Below are 14,084 nucleotides of genomic sequence, written 5' to 3'. Positions count from 1 at the left end.
CCCGGCACTGTACTGCTGGTGTAATACTGCAGCAGCCACAGCCACACAATGCAGATGTGCCACTAACCCCAATGTGGGTAACCGTCTGTGACGGCTGTTCCTGCCGCTTGCCCTCAGAGGCTCCATTAACCCTTCATGCTCCAGAGATTGTTATATTACAGACGTTCTACCAGAAATTGGGCTTTTACTTATATGTCCGTTCCCAGAGTTTCTAAATAGAGTGTAAGCTCTTCAGACAAACATCTTCCCTATATACTTTTGTATGGCTGATTTGTTAGCGAACCCATCCCCTCGCATGTTAGGGAGTGGGGGAGAGGGGTGTTCGACCTGGCGGCAGGCAGCGTTTACCTGATCGCTAGGCTGCGAACATACGCAGCCAGCCCACCGGTCTGAATCAGGCCCACAGGCATCTCACACGGCCATGTTTTTGTAGGGAGACTTTAGCTGGGTACATACTTGCCGATACATCATTTGTACAGCTGAGGAACGATATATCGGCTGGACCATTGGCTGGTGTGTACATCCGATATATCTGTGAGCCACGTTGTTCAGACATATATTGGGAGTTATTCTGGTTCATTCGCTCGGATGCGAATTTGCACCCTTGCGAATCAACCAGAACCTGCCCTGCGAATGGCGGTACGCCCGCCACCCTCGAACGCCGCATACGTTCGCACGGGCTGCAAATGGATGTTTCACATAAACATCCATTCGCTCGCCAGGGGGAACCTCCCATATTTTTCGATGGTCGACAACCATTGAAAGATGTGGTGCGTGCACGCATATATAAAGTGACTTTCAGGTCTCTTATATATGTGTGCACATTCGGGAGGAAATGGACAGGCAGCTGACGTCTGGTGATGTCAGCTGCCGGCACCCACATCACCTGGCTATCTCCATGGGAACGCCCAGCGTGTACATCCGGTGATGTCAGCTGCCCGCCCCCGGCACCCACATCACCTGGCTATTTCCATGGGAATGCCCAGCCTGTACATCCAGTGATGTCGGCTGCCCGCCTTTGGCACCCATGTCACCTGGCTATCTCCATGGGAACGCCCAGCGTGTACATCCAGTGATGCCAGCTGCCCGCCCTCGGCACCCACATCACCCGGCTATTTCCATGTGAATGCCCAGCGTTTACATCCGGTGATGTCGGCTGCCCGCCCTCGGCACCCACATCACCTGGCTATCTCCATGGGAACGCCCAGCGTTTACATCCGGCGATGTCAGCTGCCAGCCCCCCGGTGCCCACGTCACCCGGCGATTTTCATGGGAACGTCCAGCCGCTCATTGAAACTCTGGGTGTTCCCATGGGTGCGATTAGGTGCCGCTGCCCTACGCCCCCTGCCCGCAGTCTTGACCACACGCACCTGGCATATGCACATGCGCAGAAATGCGGATGCGCATACGCCAAACATCGGTACCGGAACAAACGTCCGCTGCGAACGAAACAGAATAAGGTCCATTGTGTCAACAAGTTCTGCTGGCCAGATATATCAGAACTGGGTTCCTGTCCCCCCCCCCCCCCCGCCCCACACACACACACTTTAGTGAGTCAACTAGAATCACCCCCGATAATGTGATTGCAACCTTGTGGGGGTGCAACTGTAGTTTGACCTTCATGCCTGTGCCCTGCGTAATATCGCCTGATACCGATTTTTGCATTTCTGCAGGGCTTGTTGAATTTGCCCGTATGTTTCATAGTAATCCTGGAAATCAATGAGATGTTTATCACAAACTTTCCACACAGACAAATACTGCATAATATTTGTCTGCGCCGCGAGGTCACATACAAACCGCCGCGACACGAAGGCTGGAAAACAAGAGGACAATAAAAACCTTATTTCCTTCCTAAGGAAACCACAATTTGCATAGAAACCAGTGAGAGAGTGGTTAGAGCAGTCTGTGTGCCCCCTGGGGTGGGGGTAAGCCTGGCATGGCTCTCCGCCAAACCTAAGGAGCAAGTGGCGACTCTCTGACATCTAAGGAGACCCTGGAGAAGTTTTCCAAGCATTTTAGTGTTTCGTTTTGTGGGGGGTCTTTTTGCAAGATAAAGTGAAAGTTTTCTGATATAGTGGAGTACATTTATTTCCCATAGCAAAGAGAATCTGATTGGTTGCTATAGGCAACAACACCATTTTACATTTGTAGAAGCTTTAGTAAATTTGCCTTGTTTCTTGGTTTTCGGGTAATGTTTGGTATCAAAACAATGTGGAGCTGCTCAATGAAACTAGTAATGCCCCTCAGGTGCTACAAGGGAGGGGATTTAACCCCCAGCACAGCAAAAGGGCATTAGTAACAACATAATAGAAGGTAATTCAGAGATCTTAGTTACATGTATTTTGCAAAAGATATGATAAGCTTCCGGGCCTCGTTTGGTGTCATTGGAATGAGAATGTCCAGAAGACCGATGTTACTCTTCCGCGATGTAGAGTAAGGGTTTGGGGTGCATGTGCTCACTTTCCTACTATAGGGGGGGCAATTCAGACCGGTTTGCATGGCTGCGGCCTTGCACGTGCCTGATTATCGATACATCGCGCATGCGTATGGCTCGCAGTAGTCATGCGGGAAGCCATCCTGCAATGAAATCCTGCTGCTATTTCTATATGCACGCCATTAGCAAGGTGTTTGAAAGGAAGTAGGTGTCTGGGGGTGGTAACCCACTATTTAGTGGGAGTGCTAAGAAAAATGCAGACGAGCCAGAAAGAAACGCTGGGAGTGTCCGGGGAAACGGCTGGGAGTGTCCGGGGAAACGGCTGGGAGTGTCCGGGGAAACGGCTGGGAGTGTCCGGGGAAAAGGCTGGGAGTGTCCGGGGAAACGGCTGGGAGTGTCCGGGGAAAAGGCTGGGAGTGTCCGGGGAAACGGCTGGGAGTGTCCGGGGAAACGGCTGGGAGTGTCCGGGGAAACGGCTGGGAGTGTCCGGGGAAACGGCTGGGAGTGTCCGGGGACACGGCTGGGAGTGTCCGGGGACACGGCTGGGAGTGTCCGGGGAAACGGCTGGGAGTGTCCGGGGAAACGGCTGGGAGTGTCCGGGGAAACGGCTGGGAGTGTCCGGGGAAACGGCTGGGAGTGTCCGGCGAAACCGCTAGGTGTGACCAAGTGTTTTAGGGGAGGGTGTGTGAGGTCAGCTTCTGGTCGGATGTGCCGGTATTCATCTGGAGTAAGTCCAGAGCTATGCGGCCAGTGTCCAGTGTAAATATCGTTTGCTGCGCCTGTTACGGTGGCTTTAGACATATTGGTTCGTCTGCGAATAGATGTAGCTGTACGCATCCATTCATACAGAGGTCACATTACTACGCAAGGTGACATTTCACTCTAGCGGGGGGCAGCTTAACTGAACGCTGACTGTACGATCTGGTCTGAATTACCCCAATAGTTATACAGGTGCATGTACACAGCAGGTCGCTCATACCTTTTGTCTGTAAATACCTATTGTGATGTGTCTCCTATTGTAAAAGCGGAACAGAACCTGCTGCGCTATATAAGACACTGTCAATAAGAATGTGTTTCAAACTACCTATAATCTCTTCTCCAGGCCGGAGCCAGCATCATGCCGGGGTCTTCGGGGGGCTCTACCGGTGAGGCAGAAGAGGCGGCTAGCAGCGTATTACATGACTTCATCAGCATCCCAGAACAGACGTATGAGGAATTCCTATCTATGTTCACCGGTCTTCCACGCGGTAAGTCTGGTTATCTGGCGGCTACTATTGGCCAGGTGGCGGTACTGTTCAGTATATGAATCTCCATCTACTTGTGTAGATAGAGATTCATATACAGTTATTATTACATATTATCATCCTATAGTCGGAGACATTGTTAGGGACAGGCGAACCGTGCAATCCGGGGGGATGTCCCAATGATTTGGGGGCGAGTATCTACCTACAGTTGTGATCATGCATGCAGAAAATATGGCGCCAGTGTTGCTGCTCAACCCTGACCCTCAAGCTCACACAACCCTGACCCTTGAGCTCACACAACCCTGACCCTCAAGCTCACTCAACCCTGACCCTCGAGCTCACACAACCCTGACCCTTGAGCTCACACAACCCTGACCCTCAAGCTCACTCAACCCTGACCCTTGAGCTCACACAACCCTGACCCTCGAGCTCACAGTTTAGCCCTAATCCTCCCCATCACTGCTGCCTAACCTTAACCTCCCTGCAATGCCTGCTGCCTAACCCTCAACCCCACAGGCTCACCCTGACCTCCCCCATCTCTGCTGCCTAACCCTAACCTCCCCCATCCCTGCTGCATAACCGTCAAGCCCACATCCCTAGCCCCCCCCCCCATTCCTGCTGCCTATCTCTCCGGCCCACAGCCATCCCTGCAGTCAATCACCTTACCCTAACCCCCCCATCCCTGCTGCCTAACCCTAACATCCCCCATCCCTGCTGCCTAACTATAACCTCCCACATCCCTGCTGCCTAACCCTCCTGCCCACAGCATAACTCTAACCTCCCCCATCCCTGCTGACTAACCTCCCCCATCCCTGCTGCCTAACCTCCCCTATCCCTGCTGCCTAACTATAACCACCCCCATCCCTGCTGCCTAACTATAACCTCCCCTATCCCTGCTGCCTAATTATAACCTCCCCCATCCTTGCTGCCTAATTATAACCTCCCCCATCCTTGCTGCCTAACTATAACCTCCCCAATCCCTGCTGCCTAACCCTAACCTCCCCCATCCCTGCTGCCTAACCCTCCTGCCCACAGCATAACTCTAACCTCCCCCATCCCTGCTGACTAACCTCCCCCATCCCTGCTGACTAACCTCCCCCATCCCTGCTGCCTAACTATAACCTCCCCCATCCCTGCTGCCTAACTATAACCTCCCCCATCCCTGCTGCCTAATTATAACCTCCCCCATCCTTGCTGCCTAACTATAACCTCCCCCATCCTTGCTGCCTAACTATAACCTCCCCCATCCCTGCTGCCTAACCCTAACCTTCCCCATCCCTGCTGCCTAACCTCCCCCATCCCTGCTGCCTAACTATAACCTCCCCCATCCCTGCTGCCTAACCCTAACATCCCCCATCCCTGCTGCCTAACCTCCCCCACACATGCAGCCTAAAGCTGGGTACACATATATACATTCCCTGTTTTCTTGCGACCGTTTGACTGACCATAGACGCGACGGACCATCCACAAACAACAGCCGATAACGCGTACACACCTGTACAATTTTACTTGCGACGTCCGATGTACTCCCGTCCAAACAGTCGCAAGAAAAAGATTGTACCACCGTACACATTCTCTCGATTTGGGATATTGACACAATATATATATAAACAAAATGATCATAATGGGCTAGGTTAAGGGCATACCAAAACAAAGAGGCGTGAGTACAGAACCTAAACAAAAGTCAGGGTACGCACCTGGCAGGGTGACTATGGACAGATACGGCAAACTGCTATAAAGACGGGGTAAAGCATTCGACAGTCAGCCAGCAGGGTGAATATGGACAGATACCGCAAACTGACTGTAGACACTTTCCCCCGTCTTTATAGCAGGGTGACTATGGACAGATATACAAACTGCTATAAAGACGGGAGAAAGCGTCTACAGTCAGTTTGCCGGCTGACTGTAGAATGCTTTCCCCCGTCTTGGGGTGCATGTATATTATTATTATTATTTCTTTAAATATACATGGGGAGAGGTGAACGCTTCTTGTGCTGCAGGAGAGATCATGCAGCTATGGAACGCCCACATGGGCGTTCCAGCTTTGCCAGTATAGTCGCAAGAACGACCAGCATATCGATCGAACGTGCGTACACACTGCACTTTTGTTCCGATATGGGCCCGTCCTGTCGGATGAAATTTAAACCGCAAAGAACCTTCGACCGACTGAGTATGGACGGAAAAGACCGTTTTTGGCCGTTCATTGATCGTACAGAGGGAGTCGGGACAGCGTACACACCTATACAATTAAACGGCCGTCCGACCCAGAACGGAAGAACGGCCCTACGATTGTATATATGTGTACCCAGCTTTACCCTCCTGCCCACAGCATAACCCTAACCTCCCCCATCCCTGCTGCCTAACCTCCCCCATCCCTGCTGCCTAATGCTATCCCTCCAGTTCTCAATTTATTCCTAATATTGCCAGTCGACATTTTGAAAATATCAATATAACTGTCTACATTGATTTCTTACTATATCCCATTCCCCGTGTGTACTCTCTGGGGCACGTCTTCTAAGAACGATTCCTCCTGTAGAGAGGGTGGGTGGGAAGTTTGTGGTTTTGCTACCTGCACTTGCAGAGTCCCCTGTGGATATTTAAAGTTGTTTTTAGTTCACAGCCTACTTGGCAACATCTGCTCCTCGTGTGTTTGTGGTATTATTGTTCTGTTAACGAGGCAGAACATAACTGGAACCTGCGCTGCCCAAAGTATGAAAACATCTTCACAAGTGTCCGCCTAACGCCCGTGCAGGGACCACACTACAGATCTATACCAGGGAGCGTGTCGCCACTAATCCGGGAGCAAACACATCCGTATAACGGAACTTCCTTCTGTTATTGAAAATACATCTCATTTCTACAACAATAAGATAGCAATGATGATTATAGTAGTGTCCTAAACCTCAGCAATAATATAGTTCATTCTTCAATTCCCTGTTTCCAGCATGGGGGGGTCGGTCCTATTAACCCCGAAGTGTACGGATGATTCGCGAGTTGCGAGGTCGATTCGCGGTTCGAGTTCACTGGAAAGTGCTCCCACCCGCGAAGGGTGCGAGATAGGGATAGAGTGCCGGTTTAAGCGTTAAAATGGCACCCGAACGGCAACTCACAGCCTTCGGGGTTAATTGAATTGACCCCATGGAAGTAAAGGGGTCAATCTTATTAACCCCGAAGGGTGCGAGTTGCCGTTCTCAAATTAATACTAACTCGCACCCTTTGCTGGGCCGAATTCGCACCCCTGTGGACGTGTGAGCACTTTTCAGCGAATTCGGCCCGGTGTCGTGATCATTCTCGAACACCAGGCACATCCGCACCCTTCGGGTGTAATCGGATCGACTCCATACAATAATTTTTTTTTTTTAAACTCGCCCGTCCTACCTCTCTAATGGCAATACATCTATTTGGATATTTGATGTTGTTATAATTAAAAGAATTCTACTAAAATTATTATTAATTATTATTAAACCTATTTGAATCAAGCATGAGATCCAGCACGTGCTCTGTAATAAGCAGCGCTGAGCGAGGGTCAAAGCAAATCTTTCAATTGCTGCAAAATTTTTCAACAAAATCTCCAAAATGTTAATGGGATTAAAATGATTTTTTTTATCCGCTTTCTTATATTTATACAATTTGTGCTTTATGGTCCCTAACAGGCCGGTGCTGCGTAGTCACACACAACGGGGTTGCTGCCGCTCCCAGTGTTTCTACATCCACAGATGCCTTCGCATGGCATCCGAGTTGCGCACCGTCGCTGTATGCAGTGTCCAGTGTGCATCGTACTTTTAGCAGATTACTATTGAAACTAAGACATTATATTTGGTTTACCGTTAGTTGCAAAATTCTGTGGTGCACCAAACATGGCTTATTGAGGCTTCTTGCGGATTGGTGTATATGGAGACATCGATAGGTGTGTGGGGAAACTATCGACTTTGATACCCAGCAGATTGGGGCCTTAGTCCGAGTTGCATGCAATGACAATGTTCAGGTGCATACACACTAAAAAATTTTTTTTGGGATAAGCTCAGTAGACTGCGTCCCGAAGGCCCAAAGGCAACATGGGGGCAGCAGCTCAGGTTGAGCAAGTAGATATTGGGCAGTTTGACACAGGTTCCTAGAAAGTCACCGACTTGGAGGGGAAATATTCAGAGACAAGATATAGGCGAGTGCAGGTTTGTTCAGCTGAAGAGCAAAGAACTAGAATGTTATCAGGTAAAAAATAATAGTTTATACTCCAGAAGATCTAGGAGATATTGAGGCCACAGCTCAGGCGCATCCTCACCATCCTCATTTAGGCTGCAGGTTGCTCAGCCATGGGACTCAGTATGAAATCCCGGTGGTCGGGATCCCGGCGTTCAAAATCCCGACGCCGGAATCCCGACCGCCGAAATCCCGACAAGGGGGGGACGTGGATCGCCCCCCCCTTGCGGGCTCGCTGCGCTCGCCACGCAGCGGGCCCGGTGCCTCGCTACGCTCGCCACGCTAATTTATTCTCCCTCCAGGGGTGTCGTGGACACCCACGGAGGGAGAAAGTGTTGGGATTTCGGCGGTCGGGATTCTGAACGCCGGGATCCCGACCGCCGGGATTTTAACTGCATCCCCAGCCATGACATCTATGGTTATTGATGCACCCGGGGGAAACCTTCACAGAACTTTTATCCTACTTTGCTCTATCTTTTTCTTTATCCATCAACCAGGTAAGAGTTAAATATTCACCTTTCCCGCTGGGCCCCGGCAAACCTTCCACAACCGCCAGGTCCTGAGATCCGTGATGCTGTCTCATTCACAGCGGGCTCGGGAAACGATTATTTTTTTTTCTGTCTTAACTTTTTTTTTGCTGCCAACGTGAAGATATTTTTTGTTACAAAGACCCCATGGCGGCTAGAAAGAAATATAGAAATATTATTAAAAGGAACAAGATTTCTTTCATTGTGGAATAAAATGTCTATCGTAAGATCCTTAACAAACCTTTTGTTTTAAGGATCAGCTTGTCCCCGGGGTTCTTCTTTCTTCGCCCCTCTGGAACGCCACATAGGGAGATTACCGAAAGGTATTGTATCCCTCTTTGTGCACTTAGAACCGGAGCAGGCTGTGCATGAAAGACAGGTGAGAAGGGCACCCAGTAATACAGAAGCGTCAGATCACACGAAGCCAACGCCGTAATGAGCCCAGGCGGTGATTAGTCATTGATGTTGGCATGGGGCCCTGCGACATGGGCAGTAAGCTTGGAATCATCACCACCTCATTTGAATGAAGGATTCACTTTAATGTTTGATGTGAAGCTAAATTTAAAAGTCTGCAGGTTTTTTTTTTATCCCCCCCCCCCCCCATAATCTTCAGAGGAATATTATTTTCATACCTGAGATACATCCGGCTGGAAAGGGCCGGCTCGAAACAGATGTCTCTTTGTCTTGACGGATAGAAACTTGAGCAAAGATTAAACTTTCATGAGGGGTTTAGCATTGGTTACAAGCAGCGAGGGAAGTGTGTGTGGTGGTGGTGGTGGTGGTGGGGGGGCTAGGAATAGGGATTGGGGGGCAGATGAATCTTACAGGAGTATAAAACATTTATCATTCCTTTTTGTGCCCTGTCTGGCATCATCCCTCCGCTGTTTAATTCCAGAGGACTTTTGATCAAGCACTTCACTGAACATGAGCATAAAAGCGAAACGTGTGCCTTGTTTTAGATAAACCACCGTAGGGATGGCGCTCGGCATGTGTCCTGCGTCCGAGCGTTATTGCTCGCTGGAGTTATGGGAAGGTATATTTCAGCTGTATGAGGAATATTCTTGTCACCTGTACATGTTATACCTATGACAAGTCTCTGCATTGTGTGACTGTGTACTATATAAAGCATTACTGTACTGGCCCTAATATCATGACAGATGGACCAGGAGGCCAGGTCCCAGATGACCAGCGTGCCACGTCCCCGGAGATGGGAATCGCAGAGCGAGCGCAGGAACTGGATCAGCCCGAACAGGTAAAGCACTTGGGATTACTGCACTGTCCCCTCTGACACATGTGTTCTACAGTCTCCTGCCCTGGACATCTGCTCTATACAGGGAAGGTGACTTTTGTGGACAGCATACAGACGTGTCCTCATACTGCACAGTGTCGCCAGAGTCACACTAAACAGCCCCTCTTATTGTCTGCATTTTTTTTTTGCATCTTGTTAAAAAATGCACTCAGTGTGAGGCACCAGGAGACTGTGGTGATTCATGTGATATGTGACATTTGTACAGATGCGCGGTCATACATCTTTGTTGCTGTCTGACCAAACAGCTCCTCATGGCGCGCCTGGTCACGCAAGTATCTATCAGCATTGGAAAATCTTTTCTTTTTTTCCTGAAAATGCGTCTGAGTTGAAATGCAGACTCAGAGACGTCTGAGTCTCTGAGTCTGCATTTCAACTCAGATGCATTTTCAGGAAAAAAAGCAAAGATTTTCCAATGCTGATAGATACTTGCGTGACCAGGCGCGCCATGAGGAGCTGTTTGGTGAGACAGCAACAAAGACGCACAAGGGGACTGCACTGAGTAATGATATATGCCACCCGCATTTGTCTGTGCAGCTGAGTCTCTGATCTGTACAATGTAGCAGCCGTAGTTTTTTTTCCAACGCAACTTTTGTTCTGCCCGCACACAGACTCAGTCGCACACACAGATATGAGTGTCACGTATCACATTACTCAGCGCAGTCTGCTTGTGTGATTTATTTGTATTGATTAGGATGCATTTTCGGCAAGCATAAAGGCCCCTGATATTAGCAGTACTGCACTGGACCTTGCATTTTCTTTATTTTCCATTAAGTCCATTGCTTGTAGGTTATTCTCACTCTTACAGTACGGTAAAGGGGCCATGAGCTTACAATGTACTGGGACCATCGGACCCATTCATTGTAAAGACCCGATTTTTAATTGTATAGTCACCCATGGGTGATTTCATACCCCCACTATCCATCTACGCATGGAGTTGATTTTATATAGTGTGGCGAGCCACCGAGCCTGAAGCGTGGTGAGCCCCACGAGGGGACGCGGTTATGTATTCTGCGTCCCCTCGCGGGGCTCGCTGTGCTCACCACGCTTCGGGCTCGGTGGCTCGCTGCGCTCGCCACACTATACAAAGTCAACTCCATGCGTAGTTGGATAGTGGGGGTATGAAATCACCCATGGGTGACTATACAAATATAAATCGGGTCTTTACAATGAAAAATCGCATTGCATGAATTGTATGCCACTATATTGCATGCGATGCGATGCAATACAATGAAAAAAATCGGGCGCCCAGATATTACACAAGTACCCATTTTCCAGTTAGTGTTGGTTGAAGCAATCCCAAACCAGAATTGAGTATTTTAAAACTTCTCAAAAAATTATGTTTTGAGTGCATTGATCATTGCCACATTGACCCTTTCCTCGTGTCGATCTTTTTTTCAAAGTCAAATTTGTGCATGTCAACATTTTGTCGGTGCCGACCTATGAATCAGATACCCCCTACCCTTGTAAGCAGCTGTCAGGTGAACCAATGTCCATATAAATCCAACCAATCAATGTACTTTGTGCCTCGTGCCTCTGAGCTAGTGATGTCAGACACAGGAGATATTCCCAGCTCCGCTCTCTGACATTATTTTGGATGGTCTCTATGTTAATCTCTATGTTATCATCTTGTAGTTGTCGTTTGGTGAAGGAGTCTCAGTAGGCCGCTGTCACCGCCATACATGTACCGGGAGGGTCCAGGTGAGTCTCTGTCACATGTTTGGGGAGGGGGATACAGATGTAATGAAGCAGTTGCTGACATTTCTATTTGATCACTGTGAGACGGTGGGGCTTATTCATCACTGGGGGACGGGTAGCCTGAATAATGAAGGGGCCCAGGGCATGTATATCGCACCTATTAATGATGGTATATAGGCCCCAGTAACAGATTTGTGCTGCAGCATCAGGAATGCCAATACCAGTTGGTTGCTGTGGGTTACGGTTTACTTGTACTGGTTTCTCCTGGTTACACTGAAACAATTAGGATGTGTGCATACTGACCAAAATAACATTCTGCCCTGAGGAGTCCTAACAGGGGCAAACGGTATACGGTCATTGGGTCGACAGTCATTTAGGTCGACATGAGTCTAGGTCAACAGGGTCATTAGGTTGACAGGGTCATTGGGTCGACATGGGTTAGGTCGACTGTCAAAAGATCGACATGGGGTTTTTCATATTTTTTTTGAGCCGACATGTGCCGACAGGCGGTATTTCATGCCCTACCATCCACTAGGGTGTGGTGGGATTATAAAATAGTGTGCCAAGCGTAGCATGGCGAGCGCAGCGCTACGTTTCAGTGTCCATGTCGACTGTGTCGACATTCTGGTAAAAAATTGTGAAAAACCCCATGTCAACCTGTTGACTGTCGACCTCGACTCATGTTGATCTTCCTGCATGTCGGCCTAGGCTCATGTCGACCTAATGACTGTCGACCATGCTGGTGACTTAATGATCCAAACCTGGCAAAACAGGCTGCCTCTAGGTGGCTCTTGTGTAAGTACAAACCATTCTCAGAATTAACCTCCGGGCTAATATGCAGGTCTGTTCTCCGGAGTAAAAGGGGCTTATTGTGGTGTTATTAAATAATGGTCTGTTAGTAAAGGTTTTTAGTAACTACACTTAGACGCTGACTCTGAGATGAACATAAAACAGAGAAAGCCGGTACCTGCACCTGGAGTAACCATGTGCAAATGCGAAGGGGGCAAATACACTTATACTTCTATCTGTGCAGGGTAAATACTGGATTATTATGCATGCATAGCCCACAAATGTTAGACAGCTTTGTTTTTACTTTGCAATTTAGGTGTAAGTTTCATCATGCACCTCCCAAATCTAATCTCCTTGCACGTTACATCCACCCCACCTGCAGAGCACCAGAGGGGCCCCAAACACCATGGTGTTTACGGCCCCTCCCCCTAGGTTACCCAGGTGCACAGATTACATGTTCTCCACTTGCAGTCCAGCATGGTGTAACCCAGGCGAATATCTGCCCCACATGCGGAGCAGCATGGTGTTTACCTGGTACACAGGTTACACTGCCCCCCTGCAGTGCAGCATGGTGTTACCCAGGTGCACAGGTTACACTGCCCCCCTGCAGTGCAGCATGGTGTTACCCAGGTGCACAGGTTACATCTGCCTCCCTGCAGAGCAGCATGGTGTTAGCCAGGTGCACAGGTTACATCTGCCCAACCTGCAGCATAGCATTGTATTATCCAGGTGGAAACTTTAACGTAACTTTTTTTTATTTGCCCCAACCTCAGAATCGGCTCCTTTATGTTTATGAGAATGATTTAAAAATCTATAAATGAGCGCCCGTGTGTTCCGCTAATGGATTATTTGAACCCACGACCAGAAATCTACCTGTATAATCTTATGCTGCACACATCTCCCAGCATTGCGATACCTTGTAACATAAGAAAGAGGCTTTTCCCAGAACATCCAGAATATTTTGTTCTGCTCTATGTTGTTATGTTCCTAAAATATCGATTTTTACATCAAATCTTCTTTTTCCCAGGTTGATCATTTTTTCAGTGCCTCAGATATTGACCCAGCTTCAGACAAAGAGGCGCCGGACCCAGGCGTCGGTACGTCCTCGCTATTGTATTTTACCGCTTTTCTGAAAACATTGATCCGAATCCGACAAGAGCTTTTTAGTATTTTGTTATTAAGGGATTCAGCGTAACCTGTGTTTAAGAAACATTTTCTTGTTGTGTTACATCAACACTTGCTCAATATTTGCTCTATAATCGCTCATTTCTTTAGCCGTCATTTTCCTTTCACTAATCGATCTCCTATCTCCGCTGCCAGCGTCACCCCTCAATCTGTGGCGGCAGCAGGTGGAGGGGGCTTTTCAGTCCATGGTTACAATGATGATCCCTCCCATTGCAGGACTTACAGCAATGCTGTAGTATTACTGACCGATACATGCTGTTATATGGGCCATAAGCCTGGCCAATCACCCACTTACTGTACACATAACACTACAATCACTCAGACAGTTGGTTGACCTACTATCCGGATGATACTGTAGCTTTACAGTGTTTAGGTAGACAGACGTTGACAAATGGTTGGCACAAGCAAGATGTAAACATGGAAGTGGTCGAAACATTATTTGTATTATTATTATTATAATAGTTATAATATATTAACAGTTTCTTATGTAGAATATACAACTGGAAGCATTGATAAAACAAACTGTGTAGTTACAGTTAAGTCAAAAGGTCAAAAAACTAGGAGGGCCCTGCTCACAAACTTTTACAATCTATAGAAATATGAAAAGGTTGACATGAGTTTTTTTTACAACCCCCCCCCCCCCCATTTTTGGGACTTTTTCATGTTTTGCTGCAGTACGTGGGGGGGATGTTGACATATGTGTT

The 14,084-nt window shown here is 48.4% G+C and overlaps 1 protein-coding gene across 2 annotated transcripts in view; it reads left to right on the top strand.

Annotated features, from left to right (window-relative positions):
* The window catches only part of IFTAP (intraflagellar transport associated protein), a 35,221-nt gene that overhangs the window by 6,696 nt on the left and 14,441 nt on the right, over positions 1-14,084 (top strand). The window contains exons 2-5 of one of the 2 annotated variants that reach the window (XM_083163851.1): positions 3,537-3,681; positions 9,560-9,654; positions 11,344-11,409; positions 13,223-13,292. In XM_083163851.1, coding sequence (XP_083019977.1) covers positions 3,552-3,681; positions 9,560-9,654; positions 11,344-11,409; positions 13,223-13,292 — 361 coding nt within the window. In that variant the 5' untranslated portion in view covers positions 3,537-3,551. Of the gene's footprint in view, positions 1-3,536; positions 3,682-9,253; positions 9,436-9,559; positions 9,655-11,343; positions 11,410-13,222; positions 13,293-14,084 lie in introns of those variants that run through there. The other variant, XM_083163852.1, reaches the window with a different exon arrangement.

The sequence above is a fragment of the Crinia signifera genome, chromosome 11, assembly GCF_055691185.1.
Source record: "Crinia signifera chromosome 11, ASM5569118v1, whole genome shotgun sequence".
In the NCBI taxonomy this organism is placed as follows: domain Eukaryota; kingdom Metazoa; phylum Chordata; class Amphibia; order Anura; family Myobatrachidae; genus Crinia; species Crinia signifera.
Note: the sequence above shows the minus strand (reverse complement) of the source record. Positions and strands in the feature narration are given on the sequence as shown.